Here is a 20,438-nt window from a genome sequence, read left to right on the forward strand (position 1 = left end):
CCCAGCAATTAAAAACTATAGTTAAGAACCCAGCAGTTAAGAACTCAATAACTCAATATATATATATCATTCAAATAACTCAAAATCCAAACCCAAAAACAGAAAAACAGAGCAAGGAAAATGTGAGCCAGACAGTACACAGAGAGGGAAATGGAACCACTTAAATTGTTATTTCCCTAACTTCTGATCCTTTTGATGCTCAAAAGTATTTCTTATCTATACTTTTTCTAAAAAATCAAATGCAATTGAAAGAACATTTTAGCTCACAGCCTGGGTTGTCAAAACACTTGTATCACAACACAAACTTCTATTATTTTCATTTTCCCCCCCGAAGGCAAATGAAATCAAATTATGAATCGGATATATGACATAGTCGTTGATTTCACAAAGGGATTATCTTATTCCTGATCGACATATAATCCAAGTAGCAACAGGAAGTTGCATATTCTTTTCCAACCTTCTCAAATCAATTTCGCATGTTATCATCAAATGCTATAACAATATATACAATACACACCTCACTATCTGCTTCTCTCAACTCTGTAGCAGTATTTGTCTGTCCTTCATTCACATTATATTTTCTACAAAATGGTATAGCCAAGCCAAGCTTCTCATCAGAGAGTAGGAACGGGAAGGTAGATAGAAGGTATGGGAAGATAGATGGTGGACAGAGGGTATGGGGGAGACAGAGGGTATGGGGTAGACACAGAAATGTGTTGGGCGGGAAATGTTAGCCATCCAAAGCAAATCTAAACCATTGAAATAAACTTGGGATTAATCTCAGCCATTGGATCAAAATGTATCTCACATACATTTTTGACATAAATTCAAAAACCTTTGTGACTTATTATATAGAAATTTGTATTTCTATAATCTAAACCATAGTATTTTTACGTATTTTATTAAACAATGAACTCCATGCACATGGAGCTTACATGCGGCGGTGACAACAACGTAGGGAGCAGATGGTATACTCATTTAAATAGGTACTCACTTCTAATCTATTTAAACAGAGTGGTCTTTACCTTTAGTTTGAAAAGAGTGAGCGAAGTGATCGACTCGAGACAAAAAGAGAAGGGGAGCGAGCAGTTCCGACAGAATTAGAATCTGAAACCAACAAAAAATTCTTAGAGTAGAGCTCGATAGAGAGAATTCTGGTGCGACGCAGAACAGCCCGATAGAGAGAAAATCTGACCTCACCACATATAATTTTAAACAAACAAACAAAAAAGAGAGGAAATTTTTTATGGATTTTGAATAATAGTATTTTAAACAATGAAAAGTTGAATCAAATAACCCAAACAATCCCAATGTGGCCAACAGCTAACAAAAAAACAATAAATAAAAAATAAAAAAATCAGTAGACAAATCACCAGAACCAAACACCAAGGATGCGGGGGGTAGATGTCAATCCCATGTCCATTATTAGTAGGTTAAGAGAAAACTGTGTAACTATACCTTAGCATCATTCCAACTTGATGTAGATCAATCATAAATGTTGATTGGTCAGCATTCATAAATTTGCTTCCCATGGCACAAAATATCCTATTTGAGAGCCATCAACCCCATTCGATACATATGATCGGCTATGGACTCTGGATTCTCAACATCCCTTCGCACCCATCCCGTTCTCTTCGTCGTCTGATCAAACCCCAAAAAACCCCCAAACCCAAAAAACAAAATCACAAATTTAGGCAATGATATTTGAGAGAGAATCGATACATATATACATAGAAGGGTTGGATGAGGAATACCTTGAGACGGTGACAGAGAGAGAGAAAATCGATGGCAGAATAAGCGGGGACCGAGGATGAATCGCCATTAGAGGAAGCTGAAGCAGAGTGTGGTGGTGATGATGAGGATGAAGAAGGAGGCTCGGTGGCCATTCGAAAAACCCTTGAAGGGTTGGATGAGGAAGTTCGAGCTTTGAAAAACTTGAATCGAATGAGTTCAGTCGAAGCGAGTGAAGGTACCAAGAAGGATTTACAGAACACTCGACTCCCATTTGAAATCAAGAAGAAGAGAGGGAGAAGGGTTAGGTGGGAGGCAGACCTGTGAGAGACAGAAGAAGAGGAGTGTTTGATACACTGGGTAGAAATGAGAGGAGTGTTTGAGAGACAACCGTTAGATGTTGATCAGGAAATATCTCAACCATTGATACAAATGTATTTCTCATACATTTTTACACATTTTCAAAAACCTTCCTCCCTTATTATATAGATATGGAGACAATTAACTTAGTTCAATTCAATTCTAAAGAAAAGATTCAACGATTGTCTATAAGATCATTTGCCTTCTATTATAGAGTTAAGATTTAGTACCTTTTTATTTCAAAATTTGAAATTCACTTTTCAAATTCCAAAATTTAAAATTGTAATGATTAATTTAAATTTAACTAGATTATAAAGAGAGTGACTTTAAACACAACTTATTCATTCCTGGTACATATATTAAAAAAGAAAAAAGAAAAAATGAAAAAGAAATGTAACATTTCAATTCTGCCATAGTTGGGATCGTAAGGGGTTGCCACCTAGAATTGCTTCAAAATCAGAAGACTAGAAATGGCTTCTTGTGTTGTGTCCTCCTCCAACTGCCACCTGTTCCTACCGTCCACCCCCAACCGAGCAGAAAAACTTGGGTGAACAAAACCCACAGCAACTTTCCTCTGAAACTGGAACTAAAACCTTGTATCAATGGACAAGATAGTGATTTCTCTAGGAGTTCACAAGAAATTCAAGAAACATAGCAAGAAGAAGGGACTCCTCAAGAAAGTAATTCACTATCTCAAGTCAGATACTTACATGTTTGCTCCCTTGGTCTCTCCTCAACCCTCTGATTTCCTACCAAGAAACACGCTTCCTACCGGTAATCATTCGTATATATATATAATCCTTATATTGTGATCTTTCTATTATTTTGGTTCTCGACTCGATTTTCCTAAAATTTATAATTTTATCCGAATTTGATTTTTTTTTATTTGTTATTTATTTATTTATTTTTATTAAACTTATCCAATTCAATAGGTTAAGCATAACCCAACTCTTTTTTTTTTTTTCTTTTTTTTTTTGTGTGTAAAAAATCCCAGGGGTATGCACCAATAAATCTCAAATTAATAACTTATAGACTGTTTAGTCTTAAAAGTTTTCTTATAGACTGAAAGGTCCCATTACAATGTTTCAAACATCAGATTAATGTTTCGAACATTAGATTTCGAACATCAGATTAATGTTTCGAACATTAGATTGATGTGCAAATGGGACTAAATGGAGCATAAGAAAACTTTTAGGACTAAATGGTTCAACTATTTAAAAACTAGTACTTATGGGTAAATTTTCCAAAATCGTAGCCATTGAAGGGCTACCATCGTAATTTGTCCCAATATGTACATATATACATACATTTTTCAATATTGGGTTTTGGTTTTATGTCATTGGTTAATGGGATTTTGAAGATTGATTCAATTGAATGTTATCTTGTGGTTAGGAGTTGAGATTATGAAATCCAGCAAAGAAAAAGACCAGAAATTACTAAAGAAGGTTGGGGAGTACCTGAAATCTGATTGTTACATGTATGCCCCATTGATTTGTCGTAGACCATCGCATGATTTTGATGCTAACATTGTCATTCCTCCTTCTGGTACAGATTTTTTGTTTTCTGTTTCTGTTTTCTGTCATTTTCTTTTTTCTTATTTATTGTTATTGTTAAATTACTATTTAAATAGACTTTCTGCTTGTTTCTTGTTTTTCTTGATGGGGGGTTTTTGACGGGTCACCAGCTGCTTGAATAATTGTTTCTTCTAGTGTAGACTGTTTCAATGCCACACTTAAGCATGCTCTGTTATGGCCTGCTATGTGTTGGGCAACTCAATGAGATAACTCTTCTAGATATAGAGACTTTGAAGGGCCAAATGGTAAACTTGAGTTGTGATCTTGATTTAAGACATTAGGTGGAATGACAAATAGACTCAAACCCTTTTAGTATAGCTTCCTACAAACTAAAAGTTGATAATCAAAAACTAAGGCATCGCTCCCTTAGCTTTCTAATAATAAGTTTTTTTTTTTTAATTATTATTTTTTATTTAATCTATTTTTGCTTCATAAATTATATGCCAAGACTGAATCTAACATTTTGACATAGACTCCTACAGTATAAAAGTTATAAGCAGCCTCAATAAATTGTACCAAACAACCCTTATGTTTGTTGGTGTTGGAAAAGAAAAAATAGCAATTTGTTGCATACCAATTCGCTTATAGAAGTGGTGCTAGTGGAATTGGGTTTTGGATAATTTCGAATGTTAGTACGAGGGGCATGGAATGAAAGATATATTTGGCTGAATTGCAATTGCCTTATTGTCAACTCGGTCTCTATTCAATCAGTTCCTTGTCACAATGTCATACGCTACTACCATCGCTTCAATGCCCATTAATATATACCACATCAGTTACCATAACCGTTGCATAAAGTCTATCTATAACCAAAGAGGGAAGTTCTTGTTCCATGACACCCAAAATTTTCTTTAGTTCATACATTCTTCTCAATTTTATGTGCTGTTGTTACTCATAAATTACTTGCACCTTATGGGTTGGAGGTCCAAGAAAGCAAGTATGAACTTTTTTTAAGTATTTCTCGGACATTAGTCTTCACTTGTTTAGGAATAACCAATTCATGGGGCGGTCATAGGTTTTTTCCCGATTCATTCTTCCCATTAGCTACTGTTTTGGACTAATCAATATGATTTGAAATTCTTTTCACTCTTATGATTTGTAGAAAATCCCTCTTGACGTTCATCCTCGCACTGGCCTCACTTGATGGTCCTATGTAAAGAAGCACAAATACGTCATGGACATGTCGACACAATAATTTTTTTAAAACGAATGACATGGCACGAGGAGAGCATGTGCGGAATATATAGTTTTATATAGGGAGATTTGGTCAAAATCCCCTCATAATAAAACTTTAATGCATTAAGGACAAACATAAAAAAATTTCCTTGAAAAGTCCAGCACACACCACTATTACCAAATATCCTTAGTGAGTAATTTAATATTTTAAACTTTAAAATCATACAACTTTCAATTTAGATATCGCTTTTTAATAAAATTAGTATTTTTAGAATTCTTTCATTAAGATTTATCAAACAAGATCAAGGTTAACTATGAAATTCTTAAAAAAATAAATAAAAAAAAATCTACTGTCAAAATTGGCATAAATAGTAAAATTTTACTGTGAAATAACGTAAAATTTTGCTGTTGACATTAATTTTGACTTTTGGAAGAATTTCATAGTCAATATGGATCTTATTTAATAGATCTTAAAGAAAAGATTATAAAACTACTACTTTCATTAAAAATCAATATATAGATCAAAAGTTGTATTTTTTTAAAGTTTAAAATATAAAAGTAGTTACTAAAGGTAAGATTGTCTATACAAAAATAGGAACAAATTTGTTTTGTCTTTGATGAAAGAGACGCTTCTTTTCCAGGGGTTTACAAATTAAAAAAGTTTGGAATGTCCTTTTCACTTTAAAGGGGACCAATGAGGGGGTTTTGGTCAATAATCCCTTTTATATATTTATTATAAATGTAACACTAAATTCTTAAATTTTAGAGGAGGGATTAATAAGTATAACTTTATATTATTTTTCTTTTATTCAATTATCTAAGTCATTTCTTTAAACCCATAATGTGTTTAGTGTCCTCCAAATATTTTAAGCGTGTGTACATCTTAAAAGCATAAGAAATAATATGACATGGCTAGACATGTATTTGACCCCTATCAGGAGAGATCCGATGACTGAGAGTGTCCAAAACATATCTGACATTCATGTCATTGACACACCATGCTCTTAGAAGTGTCCATGCTTCTTAGCTCATAAGCATCTGGACAGCAACATATACCACTTCTTCCTAAGTTTCTTTATGTGTTGCTATTTCAAGGGTTTCATGTTTGAGTTAAAGGTTAATAATTATATGAGCAAGAAAGGGTTGATTTAGACTTGATTGGGAAGGGTATTAGAGCTGAAATAGTGGTTGTGAACAATAAGTCCAGGACATTAATGTTGCTAATTTTATGAAATAAGAGGAGAAGAAAAATGAAGCAAGTTTACTGGGTCATATGATATCTTGGATGTAGTTTATCCCATGATTCATGTTATCCTTGTTAATATTTTTCTTGTTTTCTTCATTTATTTATTTATCTTTTCATCGATTAAGTCAAGGTTCTCTACAGTTTTTAGCCTTCTTCTATTTGAGTTATCTTTGAGTATTGAAATTGTTGGAAAGTGCATATTTTGCGTTACAAATTATTTTTTCGCTTCAGGACCAGTTTGGCATCTGAAAAGGGTAACCACAGCAGCGTCAACAAGGAAAATAACTCAACCCTCTGACAACTCTCATCTTAAAAGCAGCACTGTACTCCGACAAACTCATCGCGAAACAGTAAAGCACATTGCTCACCAAAACTGTCGCTCTTCATCTGTGCCAGGTCACATGTCTTTCTTTTTTGTTTTTCGGCTGAATAATGCTCTGATTTCCCTCCTTACTCAGCTGATTTAATTTTAATATGGATAATTTAACTGTATTCGAAATGGAAAAATCTAAACATAGATAAAATTTATATAAAAAAAACTTGACAAAAATGATGTGGCAATGCCATTATTGTAAATAAATCCATCTTCAGTGGTGTTTCGTTTTGAAATGAAAATCCACAATGAGCCTCATTATTATGTATGAATTTTTTGTTTGTATAACATTACTCATTCGGAATACATGGACTTAATTTCAACTTGATTATCTCATTTTGGATGGGTCCAATGTGTCTTGGGAATTGTTTCTTGATAGAAGGAACAATGGTTGATTTTATTTCACATAGATAAGTGATACATGCCTAGTTCCAGCAAATGTGCATTTCCTCACAAGCAGATGTTCCTGTTAGATATTTCTCAGTTCACCATAAGAATTATATACAGAAAAAAATAACATAATGCATGACATTGTGGACATTAGTATATATATCCTTTTTATTTAAACGAGTGCAACCTGTTGGGATCTGGGATCCCGCCCAAGACCTTATAGAAATCAAAACAAGCAGAAAAACACACCCACACACAAGGAGACACAATATTTTACGTGGTTCGGCCCAATGCCTACGTCCACGGGAGAGTAACCGGTTATCACTATACCAATGAGGAGATTACAGAAAGATTACAATAGAGGAGGAGCTCACACTCTCCTCACTCAGCCACTCACCCGTCTCCCTCGCTCACACCGAGGGAGACGGTCTCTCCGCCTCACATCTCTCGCACTCTTTGGTTCACGGTTTTCTTCCTCACTCACACCCTCTCTTTGGCCTCTCCTCTCACCCTCCCTTTATACACATTGGAGTAGGTGGGAGTGCCTTTGGGTAGCCTCCATTCTTGACCCTTGACATGGTTGGTGGCCACCAAGCTTGACTTGGTTGGTTGCCTTCCATTGTTGACCAAGGTGTGTTCCCATGGAAGAGCATCACCTTCTTCACATGGGGTGAATTCAACAAATCACCCCCTCAACCCATGTGAGGTGATCCACTGCACATACTGCTGCTAATCTTGTCACGCCCAAATTCAACATAGTTTGCATCTCCTCACTGAGACGCTGCATCCCCTGAAGCTAGAGATAAAACACCAGAGATACAAGAGGAGGAGGGAATCCGACATCCTCAACTCAACTCACACCACTCTCTGATTTGGAGAGAGCCACTGCTCCTATCTCCCACAGATCTCTTCCATGCTTCCTGTCTCGGATGTCTTCAGCATAGTCTGCATCTTCTCACTGAGATGCTTCCACCCCCTGATTGGATGTCCTGCACCCCCTGCTTGGATGCCCTTGACTATCATGCAACTCCTTGCATGATGAACACTGGAGCAACTAGAAAACTTCAGAGTTTGACACATCAACATCCTCAAGTTTCCTTGCTCGGAGCTTATTTCTGAACAACCAGCCTTTGCCCTTCTGCACTTCTGAACAACCTCCTGGCGTTTCCACATACGCTTGTTGTCTGTGCTGCAATCCCTGATGTTTGGTTCTGTCTCACTTGTCCGTACTGATGTTTGACAGTTAGCCCTTCTGTCAAGACAACTTCCACCGGTCTGTACAAGTTACCACTATGCAACTCCGTGCATAGTGCTCGCACCCATGGCTTCTGGTCTCCCTGCGTCAAGCTTGCTTGAGAGATCTGCATCAACTCTATCATCTGCTGCCATGGAACTAAAGAAACCACCATAAAGAAATAAGACTTGTCACTCCTTGGCACGCACTCTTGCATTTTACCTGTCTCAATTTCTCTGTCTGGAAGTTCCTGTGAACTGTCAACAACCCGCTGCTGCACACTCTTCTCGCGCCTCTGTACGACACTCTAGCGTACCCTTGCACTGTTGCACGTCTGCAATTGTACTTTTGCGCTTAGTATGCTCCTCTGCAACTATTGTTCTACATGTCCACATACCATTAGTACCTTCTCGTATACAGTAGCTCCAACAGCCACAGTATTTCCCTGAGCCTGTACTGGTTGCCAAATCATCTATCCGTCGATGAATGGTCTTCTCTTTTGATTGAACCAGATCCTCCGATCACCTCAACAACCAGGAAAGTTCCCAGGAAAGACTGGTGGGGTCACAACCGGTCCCACTTAAGAACCAGTCTCCTTAGACAGTGTCTTTTTGACAGAACTTTCCTAGACCTTTGATCTTGAGATAATCATGTCTGCAATCCTCTGATCGCCCCTGACCAATCCTGATCTCCCTTGATCTGCCATTTGATCAAGCCTGATCTCCTCTGGTCTTCAATGATCTATCTCAATCTGTATCTGGTTGTCCAATCGGGTCAGAATCTGCCCATTCTAACCTCTTCAGTGAATCCGCAGCGTTCCACAATATCCGGCAACCTTCCTTCGAGTATTGAAGATGGCAAACATCCATGTTTTGACAATCTTTCCAAACCGTTCAGAATTTCACTATTCTGACCTCGCGGTTGCGTCCGGAGCGGTCCGTTTAGCTAGGACCAACCTTCGCTGCATTTCCGGGGACCTCACTGAAAACTATCCCCGAAAGCTGGGCCACACCACAATTTTCTGAAAATGCTGGGCCAAATTGCAATTTTCAGAAGTTCAGGGAATATTCCGTGTTCCAACAGAATATTCCGTCCACTGTCCCTAACGCTGTCTGCCACTTTAATCTGCCTTCTTTTTACAGAAACTTCATCTACAAAATCTGACCGTACGGATGTGTCCGGAATACTCCAAATAGTTGAAAACCACTATTGGATCGCCAAAAACGGACTCCAAATGGCTTCGATCTAGCCAAAACATTTTGTACGCCTCAGATCTGCGGCTGTACCTTCGCCGCGAAACACAGGATTCTTCCTCCTGCGGATGACGTGGCAGCTGACGTGGATGCTGACTTGGCACGCGCATGCCATACACGCGCCTCCCCCACTCGTCTTCTTCCTTCATCGCGCGCGTGGGCGCGCGTGCCTGCGACTGGGCCGACGCGCCGTCTGCCTTCACGGCGCGTGGCGGCGCGTGCCGAGACTGGGCCTCACGCGCCTTATTCAGGTGGCGCGTGAGGGCGCGTGCCGACTCCTCTGGGTGTCTGCTTTATGTGGTTGGACTCCTCTTCTCGAGCCCTTGCTCCTGGTATGCTCAAAACCTGATTTCGAGCAACTTGATTTCTGGGCAGTTTCGGACAACACGCTGTTTTTGTTCCGAAACGCCACCGACGAGGCTCTGATACCACTTGTTGGGATCTGGGATCCCGCCCAAGACCTTATAGAAATCAAAACAAGCAGAAAAACACACCCACACACAAGGAGACACAATATTTTACGTGGTTCGGCCCAATGCCTACGTCCACGGGAGAGTAACCGATTATCACTATACCAATGAGGAGATTACAGAAAGATTACAATAGAGGAGGAGCTCACACTCTCCTCACTCAGCCACTCACCCGTCTCCCTCGCTCACACCGAGGGAGACGGTCTCTCCGCCTCACATCTCTCGCACTCTTTGGTTCACGGTTTTCTTCCTCACTCACACCCCTCTTTGGCCTCTCCTCTCACCCTCCCTTTATACACATTGGAGTAGGTGGGAGTGCCTTTGGGTAGCCTCCATTCTTGACCCTTGACATGGTTGGTGGCCACCAAGCTTGACTTGGTTGGTTGCCTTCCATTGTTGACCAAGGTGTGTTCCCATGGAAGAGCATCACCTTCTTCACATGGGGTGAATTCAACACAACCTTGATCATCTACTGAGGAAATCATATCCGTTTGTTAACAAATGTACAATCTGACACGTCTTAATCTTGTGCAAGATCTTTGATCTAACCCTTATGAAGAAAATGTAGTCATGCAAGGAAAACAAGGCACGACCATTGTAGACATTAGTATATATGTTCTTTTTGCTTAAATGTTTAAAATATGAGAAGAAATGATTTGTTCAAAACATTGCATGAAATAAAATCCTCTTATTTCTTTCATTTCATTTTATTTTATTTATTAACATTATTATTATTTTATTTTGTGGGTGGGCCTTTCCTTAATATTGATTATGCGAAAATATTTTTATTGTATCCCGACTTTTGACTCATTGATTTTATTCCTTTCCGCAGGGAAAGGGCTGCTTGAAACTGAACGAAGAAGCTTGTAGTGGAGTGAGCAGCTTCTTCTGGTATAATCACCGATGCATTGGTAAGGTTGAAGTACTAGCACATGTGAGACAGAATTGTATATTATGTAAACTTGGTTGCTTGTAGCTGTATTTTTTTCCCGTCTGTTGGAATTACAATGTGACGCTATAAATGAAACTTCTGTTTGGTGATTGTCAATCATGTGTTTGAAACTGTTTCATAGTTTATTCCTCCGGTAGTTTTCATATATGGACACTTGGGGTTCTCTGAGTTCCATTTGGTTCAATATCTTTTGCACATGTAAAATAGCAAGAATTTTTTTTGGTTTTTGGCCATTATAGTCTAAGAAACATGGAGACGGACACGTGACACGACATGGATACGACATGGACACGCTGACACGTTAATTTTCAAAAAATGAAGGACACGACATGTAGGGGACACGCGTGAAATATGTAATTTTATATATTTATTATATGTTATATATATTAATATATCATTCAAAGATAATAAAAAATGCAATATGACACTAATTCTTATAAATTTATATGATTTTTGTTTTATTATTGTATCTTAAGTTATTTTGTTTAAACTTATAATTAGTTTCACATGTATCCAATCGATAGACACGTGTGTTTATGTGATTGACATGTGTGTCTTCCAAGTATCCAAAGAGTGTTCGGCTGTTTAAAAAAATTTAAAAATTAAGACACGTTTTGAAGAGTGTCGGACACGTGTCCTAAGAGTGTCCAAAGAGTGTCGGTGTTCGACACGGATACGTCACATTCTTAGAAGTGTCCGTGCTTCTTAGATTATAGTTATGTGAATTTACTGGGGCACATTCTATCAATCTGAATGGAATGTAATATTTGTTATATCATATATTACAAAATTATTTTCAGACTATGAGATTTTAATAGGTTTTTGTTACTACATGCAATATTATTGATTCGTGTATTTCAATCACTCTCCTTAATTTGACTAACTAAAGGACTTTTGATGGAGTTGAGTGGAGAAAAAAGATCCATATAACTTATCGCATTTGATGGGACTTAAGGCTTGGTTTAGTTTGGTATTTCAATCACTGTTCTCCCAATCATTGTGCCTCTTTACGGGTCCATAAGTATTCTTTGGTTGTTTTGAAACACTGAAAGCAACCACACATGTGGGAGGAACCATTTTTGCCATTTGAGATAATTTTTATCATCTTTGGGGAAAATCACAACATCTAATCACCAGCAAGAAGCCACCTAGACCCTTGTCCAATTTCTACTGTGTAGCACTATTGGATGTTTGTCTTTGATTCTGTGATTATTCCCCTTTTTTTTTTCGCTTTTTATTTCTTGTGCTTTTTCATGGATCTTAACTTGTAGTGTCAAATGTTGTGAGATTCCTTGTATCTACAATGAGATGGGATGACCCATGTGTATCTTCTACTTGGCTCTTGTTTTGGATTTGTAACTGGTATTGTCTAAACCATCAAACTTTAAACGATGTTGGCAGGAGATGAGCTGTTTTTAGGAATTTTGTTATGTTAGCGGGTCTTTTGTTTTGAAGTGATAAAATCAAAACTTGTCACATCATTTTTGTATTAGTTTTATGTACAATTTTTCTGTTTGTATAGGGGCTACACTTATGCTCGATTTGAGCCTTCGTAGCTAACTTCTACATAATCCTTGTAAATAAATGACTAGCTAAGAACACAAGCTAAGCATAAGACAACTGGGTTTGATTTAGCCCTACAGTGGTTCTTGGTAACAGGGGATGAAGGGGGCTTGCATTTGTTAGCTTGATAGACATTGTTGAGTTTATTTCCTAAAAGTTCATGTTTTGGGGATAATTGGTGATTTAATGTGGTATCAGAGATCTAGTTTCAGAAGGTTCTCAGTTCAAATCTTGTCAGTGCCATTATCTCTATCATTGTGTACTAGGTACTGTCTGTTGTCATACACCTTATTGTCTTGATCTGTTTTATTCTTAAAATAAAAATTTGCATTTCATGTACCTTTGCTCAGGAGATGAGCAACACACTGAAAATATATATCACTTGCTTTGGATGACTCCAAATTCTCTTGTTTTCCTTGTCTCTTCATAGTATTAACAAGCCATGAAACATAAACACATTCAGTAATGCTCTTAGCTTTTGCATCTTATTGTCCTGCAATTCTAGCACGTAGAAAACATATCTAGAAAATGTTACGAACTACATTTATAAATGGTGCTTCTTTATCGTCTTCTAGTCAGAACTTTGAATACATGGTTGATACTTGTACTTTTTCTCAGAAATCTTTACTTGGGTTTCTATCCGAGTGCCTGTAGAATCTTCCATCTTCTTAGACTTGAAAGAAAGTGCACATATTCTTGAGATAACCTACTTGGAGTTAGTAGTCTGATGTAATTTGCAGTTCTTTCAAACAACACTCTCGTGTTCATTTTTCATCCTCCGGGATGATTCTCTGGAGTTTCATGAGCTTCCTTTGTGTAGGAGCTTTAATATCATTTCTATTTTTCATAAAACAAGTTGTATACCTCTTTTCTTTCGGCTTACATGTGAAAACTTACGCAGATGGATTGATCTTATTTGTGAGGATCGAGAAATATAGTTAAAGTGGATAGTTATATATATCTTATAACTATTGTATGTAAATTCTCTTAGAAGAAATAGAGTTGGGTAGATCATGTCTTAAAATCATGGTATGTATAGGAAGAAAGGTTAGGGTTTTGCCTCTCTCCAGTCACTAGTAACTTGTGAGAGGAGAAAAATTGAGTCAAAAAAACTTGTCAGGTTCACTATACGATTCAACGACGATTATAGTGGATACATCTTCTAATTGTTGTACATAAATTTTCTCTTTGAAGAAATAGTCTTAAAAAAACAAAGATATTTGTCAAAGGGAAGAGTTTGGCTTCTCTCGAGTAAATTGCGAGAAAAAAAAGGTGAGTCTACACAATGTGGGGGTCTACTATGGGATCCATCCTAAATGAATTGAAATAAGGATTGAAGTGGATATATGCATTTCATAGTTCTCAATAATAATAATGATTAAAGTGGATGCCTCACATTATCTAAATTTTCTTTTCAAATAAATAAGAGTTGGATTGATCAAGTCTTAAAAATGTGATATATAAAGCAAAAGGATGTGGCCTGTTCCAGTCAGTAATGGTAATTTGTGAGGGAAAAGGTGAGTCCACACAGCATGCAGGGTCCATTATGGATCAAAGTAGATGGTTGTACATGTCCTTTAATCGGTGTACATAAATTTTCTTAGGTTGTGTTTGGTTGACTTTGACTTATTATGATTGAAAAATGCCTGTCGGTTATACCTTATGTACTATTTAGTTATGACAATTGTAATAATTAACATTACAAATGTCGTAATATATATATGGTACACCACTTTTAAAAGTGGTGTATATAGTAGCATGACCTGTATCTATACTATTATTTATACTATTACATATGTGAAGGTTCCTCATGGTGTTGATACAAATGTCTCATATTTTAGATTTTTTAAAAATATCTATATAGTTGGAGTTAATATAAAATTTATATTACGAGGAGGATAAGACTCTAAAGTGAGATCATAGGTTTAGTGAAGATGATCCTTATCACTTGGAAAAATATGCTATATGTGTATTATTATTATTATTTTTATTACTTTTTCTTGAGTTACACACATTGCAGGTGTAAACCTCTAGTATACATATATACACTACTTTGTAATCACAATGACTAATAATTTTTTTTAATTTTTTTATTTTATTAGTGAAAGTCAGTTGTTAGTTATTAGATTACATCTATGCGTGTTGGTCTCTCTATCATTGCAAAGCACCAAGTATTTGCCTCTTAATTTAACTCCCCCTTAAGGAGAGTTGAATTAATGACATCATCTTTTGAGATTAAACCCTTAAGAGAGTTACGGTGGCCAATTATATTAATCTTAGTTGGTTTAGTGACTAATAATTGTAGGGTAAAAAGTGAGTTGCACAACATATATAGGGTCCACTATGAATCTCACGTCACTGGACATGACGGTCCAATGAGGAGCCTTTTATGAGTAATGTTAAGAATACGAACATCAAATATAGAATGTGACACATATGTCTCACATTGAGTGGGTCCCGTATCATATGGAACTTACATGTAAGATGTAGCTCATACAAGACATATGTGTTTTATTCTATGTTTGGTATTTATATTCCTAAATTTATCCGTCTTTTTACATATACTGAAAATATGTTAACAATTTTCACATTGTAGTGAAGATGATAAAAATCTATTATTCAACTGAAATGACAAGAAATCAAACGTGTGGAACGCGGGAAGTGTTTTAGAAGATTAGAGTTGGGCCTCTAATGAGAAATTATTTGTGTGTGTGAAGAAATATTTTTGAAAGCATAAGTCGATACATATTTGTAACTCGTGGAAGGACAACGGTTGGCGAATAGCTAGGGTGGGTATCATTTTCATAGATAATTAGGGTTGTACAAAATATCACTCAATTTGTTAAAATCATTCAATCCACATCAATTTACCTGTTAACTGCAAGTTAGTTTGATTTGCGATTTAAAATTTATAATCTGTTTTTAAAATCGTTACACTCAGTCATAATTAATATATATAATTTTTTATTTTTAATAAAATATCAAAGTAAAAATCAGTATGAGAGAGATATGAGATATGAAATTTGGAGCAAAAAAATTTACCACATAAATTAGTCTACGGGCCTTGGGATTGGAACTGTAATTCCACGAGTCAAACAAAAAAATGTACTTTTGTTGGAACAAAAGCCTTGGGCTAAGGCCTCATTTGTTTTAGTTCAAAAGTAGTAGGATTGAATTAACAATTTGGTGAATTTCACATAAATTATGTTTGTTTTGCAGCAATGTCATACCATCGAACTACGAATCCCTCCCCCCATTCCAAAGGGTATTGGCAATCCCATGGCATGGTTAATTTCACAATCCAATGTGGGATTGGAGGTGAAAAATTTATTATATCCCACTTTATAAAAATAAAAAAAATTACATTTTCAGATCTATTGAGAACTTTTATGTAGATTACTACTACATAGACAAAAACAATTTGTTTTACATTTCAAACCTAATACCACCATAGTAATAATCCCCTCAATCTTCATAGTCCCAACCAACCCAACTTTGAAAACAAAACGAGCCTAGAAGTCCCCTGAAACTATTAGTACCCTCCACGAAAGTGATTAAGAATTCTATGGGGAGGTGAGATTTCTATTATAATCACGTCCAATCATATGAGATTAGTGGTTAAAAGACTATCTTTTCTTTCATTTTACAAAAGCAACAAAGTTGTCTTTTATATAATAAAGACTTTTGCATAATTTCACACACTAGTCCCAATCACTTTATAGAACTACACTGTGGTACAATTAAACATAATTTATCTTTCGTGTTTAACTTCATACCATCACATTAATAATCTTTTCACTCAATCACATTGTATATTCATAATCTCATCAAACTAACAAACACAATTTATCTTACGTCTTTAACTTAATACCATCATATCAATAATATATTGTCACTTAATCACATTGTATTCATAATCTCATCAAACTTAATTTAGTAAACAAATATATATCACCTATAAAATGAGTATAAATGAATATATATATATATATATATATAGATGTATTTTGTAGAATTATCAAATCAATTGCAATCTTGGTTATGTCCAAGAACTCCCACATTGATCAACGTGGCAAAGGGTGGTTGTGAAACATATTGAAGGTGTTGTCATATCTAATGAATTTTCAATAATAAGTTGGTTTGTTTGCATTTGCATATGGGTTGGTTCAAAACTTATGCAATTCCCATTGACATGAAAGGAGCTCTTAGGTGAGAGGTAATGATGGACAACATAACCATGAATGTATCTTCCTTATGTTTCACTGTTTGTGTAATAGGCAGTTGTCCAAGTAAAAGCCAAGTTCAATGTTTCTCTATTTATGTATAGACATGATTGTCTAAAATAATGCATGTGCTTGTTCATATAGCATAGTCATTCTTGTTGGAAAAATACTTTTTACACAGAATTTTTGTACACAGAATACACATAAACGTTCACATGTATAGGACACACCCTCATGTGAGAACTTCTATGCATTTTGTGCACAGAAATCATATGCATTTAAGACAGCTATTCATATTATTTGTTAGAGGGCCCTCCACTGTTCGTCAGATTGTGATAACCCTGTTCCGTTTTATGTTAATTGGTCCTTATTATAAATGTGATTATGTGATTGACATGATTTTGTGTGCCATTATGTGAAAATATGTGGTTTTGAATTTCTATCTGCTCACCGTAGGAATATCTGTGTGATTATCTGCTTTGGAAATTAAATTGAAGGCCTTATCGGCCATGGAAACCGAAATTGGTCGCGCCATTGTGATTGGCGTAATTTTTAGAGCCTACGGTAAAATTTAATTGAAAATTGATTTGGACCAGATTGAATTGATTAAATTGATGAATTAGTGCCCAATTATTTATTATTATTAAATTGGAATTAGTGGGGCTTTATATAAAGGGCCATATACATTCTCATGGTTTGTTTTTGGAGCTCAAAATCTGAGATATACATTTGAGAGGGTGAGAAGCCCGGCTATAGAGAGAGAGAGGGGAGAATTGTGCAATTTTGGCTCAAAGCTTGGAAACTTTGAAGATTTCTCAAGAATTTGCTATAGATTGGGAGAATTAAAGCTCCTAGGTGAATATTTCATGGATTCTAGTTTGTAATTTTGTGTATTCAAGCTAACTGGGTAATCAAGAGTAAGTTTGACATGAAATTGGGTTGGTCATGTTGAATTGAAGGTCAATGTATGCATGCATTTGTGTAATTGCTTTGAAATTTGCATATTTGAACACAAAAATTTGATCCATGTAGAATTATGGCTAGAATCCATGCTTGTGACCACCATTTGTACAAATTGAGTTGAAATGGAAGTTATATCTCACATGCATGTACCATTCATAAGAAATATGAGCTTGAATGCATGAAATTGTTATGTTGAAAGTGAATTTGGTGTAAATTGGGACATGCAGGTGATTAATTTGTGAAATTGAGCTCCATTGTGTTGTAATTTGGTGTTGGTACCATGTTAGTATATGATTATGTGAAGTTTGAGCCAAAAGCATGCATCTAGAACCATTGAATGTCGAATTGGAGCTCAAAAACATGTTCTGGAAAACCCAAAAAATTTGATGTCCGCTCGAGCAGGTAAACCGCCGCTCGAGCATGAATTTCCTGCTCCCAGTATTTTTGCAGACTTGGATGTCCGCTCGAGCGGGGAGCTATGTAGACAGACCTTCAGCTCAAGCACCAGACTTCACGCTCTAGCGTAATTTTGATGCATCCAGCACTTTTGCAGACTTCATGGTTCCGCTCGAGTGGGGAAGTCCACGCTCGAGCGGGGACCCTGTTTCTGAAAATTTTAAAAAGGCATTCTGAGTTTCGTTTTTCGTCCTCTTTCACTTCTAAGTACTCTTAGGCATGCATTGAGCATTGTAATTGAGTTAAAGAGATAAGAATGAAGCCTAAAGAGGAAAATGTGAATTTAGAATGGATTGAATTGTGTGTGACCCTTTTGTGTTCATGTAATGTGTAGGATCGAGCTCCAAGGCAAACCAGCCAACCGATCATTGTGAGTAATATCTTAACAAAGATACCTGGAATATGTTGTTGTCCAAATTACTTACTTCTATGTAAGTTTTATAAGTTCGTTGATTTGATTGGTGGACAATGTTGCTATGCCAAATGAATGGGCCAGAGGCTAGTTTGATCTGAACGATAGAGTGAATGGGCTAGAGGTCGTTTTGATAAGAATGAATGGATGGGCCAGAGGCCGTTTTGACATGAATGAATGGGCCAGAGGCCAGTTTGATCTGAATGATAGAGTGAATGGGCCAGAGGCCGTTTTGACATGAATGAATGGGCCAGAGGCCGTTTTGACACGAATGAATGAATGGGCCATAGGTCGTTTTGACACGAATGAATGAATGGGCCAAAAGCTAGTTTGATATGAATAAATGAATGGGTCTAAGGCCAGTTTGACATAAATGAAAATATAAATTGGGCCCAAGGCCGTCTAAAGCATGTTGTTTTACATACCGTTTGTATAACTCCCTTATTTGATATTATTCACTGGGCTTTCGCTCACGCTCATTCATATGTTTGTAGGTGAGCCAAGAGAAGTCCAAACCTAGCCCCAGTGAAGTCTGTGAGAAACAACAAAGGTTTTGAAGAGTTAGCCCTTGCGTCTCACGCACGAGACCCGTCTTTTTGTCATTCTATTTTATTTTGTCATGTGGGCGAAGTCTTTGAATATGTTGTATATAGTTTTCTTGGGTTGACTTAGACTTATACGATCCTGTATGTACAGAACCTTATGTAGTACATATTTTGTTGTGAGTTATTAATATGCATATGTATGATTTGTTATGATGTGCCATGTAAGCACAGCTCTATGGACAAAGTTTTAAATTTTGCTTCTGTTTGGCCCCTTTTACTCTGATGAGTTATGTTCGGTTTGGTTTGAGACCATAGGTAATCTCATGATTACTGGCCGGTTATGTCCTCAACCTACGGGGGCGGGTTCAGGTCAAGACACAGATAGTCATAGTTTAGATGCTTCTAAAATTTTAAAAATACATACTTAGGTGTTGCAAGTTGAAGTAAATTTAGAAAAATTACAAATATATCTAAGTTTATGTCATGTAGTTGCCAATGTGGCATTTTTATCGTGGGAAAAAACTTCAACCATTAAGGGCAAACCAAACTGGGAAAATTTTGAATTTAAAGGGGACAAAGTGTAATTAACCCTTCAAACAATATTTATGCTTATGTCAATATGTATATACATATAAAATTCTTTAGAAACTAATGTGTACAATTCTAAAGAACAATCTTCAGCCTAATATCCTATAAAAATGTAACTTAAACTAATGTATGTGATAATTTTCACTTTTTATATTGTTTCTTTAAGCTACTCAACATTGGTTCACAGTAGCGGAGGAAGTGAAGGCTAGGGGTCACGTGCCCTTCCTGAATTTTGAATTTTATTTTTTTTTAAATTTGCAAACATGAAGAAAATATTTCAAATAAAAAAAATTCCAAAAATATTATTAGAGTGAAATGTCAATGACATTTTAAAAATTATGAGAACAATAATGGTTCTTTTAATTGAAAATGAAAAGACTACTGATGATACAGTTTGTTCCAAGTGGAACGGGTCGGACTGATCCATGCTCCTCAAGCTTGTGCTCGAATGACCAAGCCCACGGAGGAACCTGCACAAGAGTTCAACAGGAAACGAGGAGTCCCCCAGCGAACCCTCCGATGAGCAAGTTAGAAGAGAGGTGGTATGTAGAGATAGATTAGAGATAGAAAGCTTAACGTTCTTCTTGTCTTCGACGTCTGCTTATATCCTCTAGTAATCATTTCGTTGTCCCTTCCGACCTGTCGCCGTGGCCGAAAGTCTATGCTCTAGCTTACCTTGTTCATGGCGAAGGCGTTCTGTCCCGACGGAGAGGGGTTGTCGCAATAAATGCTGTAAGGGGCTTCATTCATGGTGATGTGCAATGGCAATAACTTTGCAGATCTTTGTCTGCTTACGTGGCTTGCCCTTCTCCTGCCATGTGTCTTGATATCATTGGTTTTTATTGCTACATGGGGCTTCAACAATGCTGGGCTTTAGTATTTGAGTTATGTATTGGGCCCTAAATGGTGGGCTATAATCTTTATGGGCT

At 36.6% G+C, this 20,438-nt stretch overlaps 1 protein-coding gene and 1 long non-coding RNA gene across 3 annotated transcripts; one reads left to right on the forward strand and one right to left on the reverse strand.

Annotated features, from left to right (window-relative positions):
* Positions 1–1,025: 1,025 nt before the first annotated feature.
* Positions 1,026–2,055, reverse strand: LOC145823289 (uncharacterized). Of its 2 annotated transcripts, XR_014365577.1 has the most exons (3): positions 1,755–2,049; positions 1,459–1,641; positions 1,026–1,107 (listed from the first exon to the last, which is right to left on the reverse strand). It is a non-coding gene; the product is annotated as an uncharacterized LOC145823289 (long non-coding RNA). The 2 variants fall into 2 exon arrangements; XR_014365576.1 differs by lacking the exon at positions 1,026–1,107 and having other exon boundaries at positions 1,233–1,641; positions 1,755–2,055.
* A 392-nt stretch (positions 2,056–2,447) lies between these two features.
* Positions 2,448–10,855, forward strand: LOC114309435 (uncharacterized). Its single transcript, XM_082924570.1, has 4 exons — positions 2,448–2,865; positions 3,484–3,636; positions 6,319–6,483; positions 10,640–10,855. The coding sequence occupies exons 1-4, from the start codon at positions 2,694–2,696 to the stop codon at positions 10,675–10,677; spliced, it is 528 nt and encodes a 175-aa protein (XP_082780696.1). The 5' UTR covers positions 2,448–2,693; the 3' UTR covers positions 10,678–10,855.
* Positions 10,856–20,438: the final 9,583 nt, after the last annotated feature.

This window comes from Camellia sinensis, chromosome 4 (genome assembly GCF_055761805.1).
Source record: "Camellia sinensis isolate YWXY chromosome 4, ASM5576180v1, whole genome shotgun sequence".
In the NCBI taxonomy this organism is placed as follows: domain Eukaryota; kingdom Viridiplantae; phylum Streptophyta; class Magnoliopsida; order Ericales; family Theaceae; genus Camellia; species Camellia sinensis.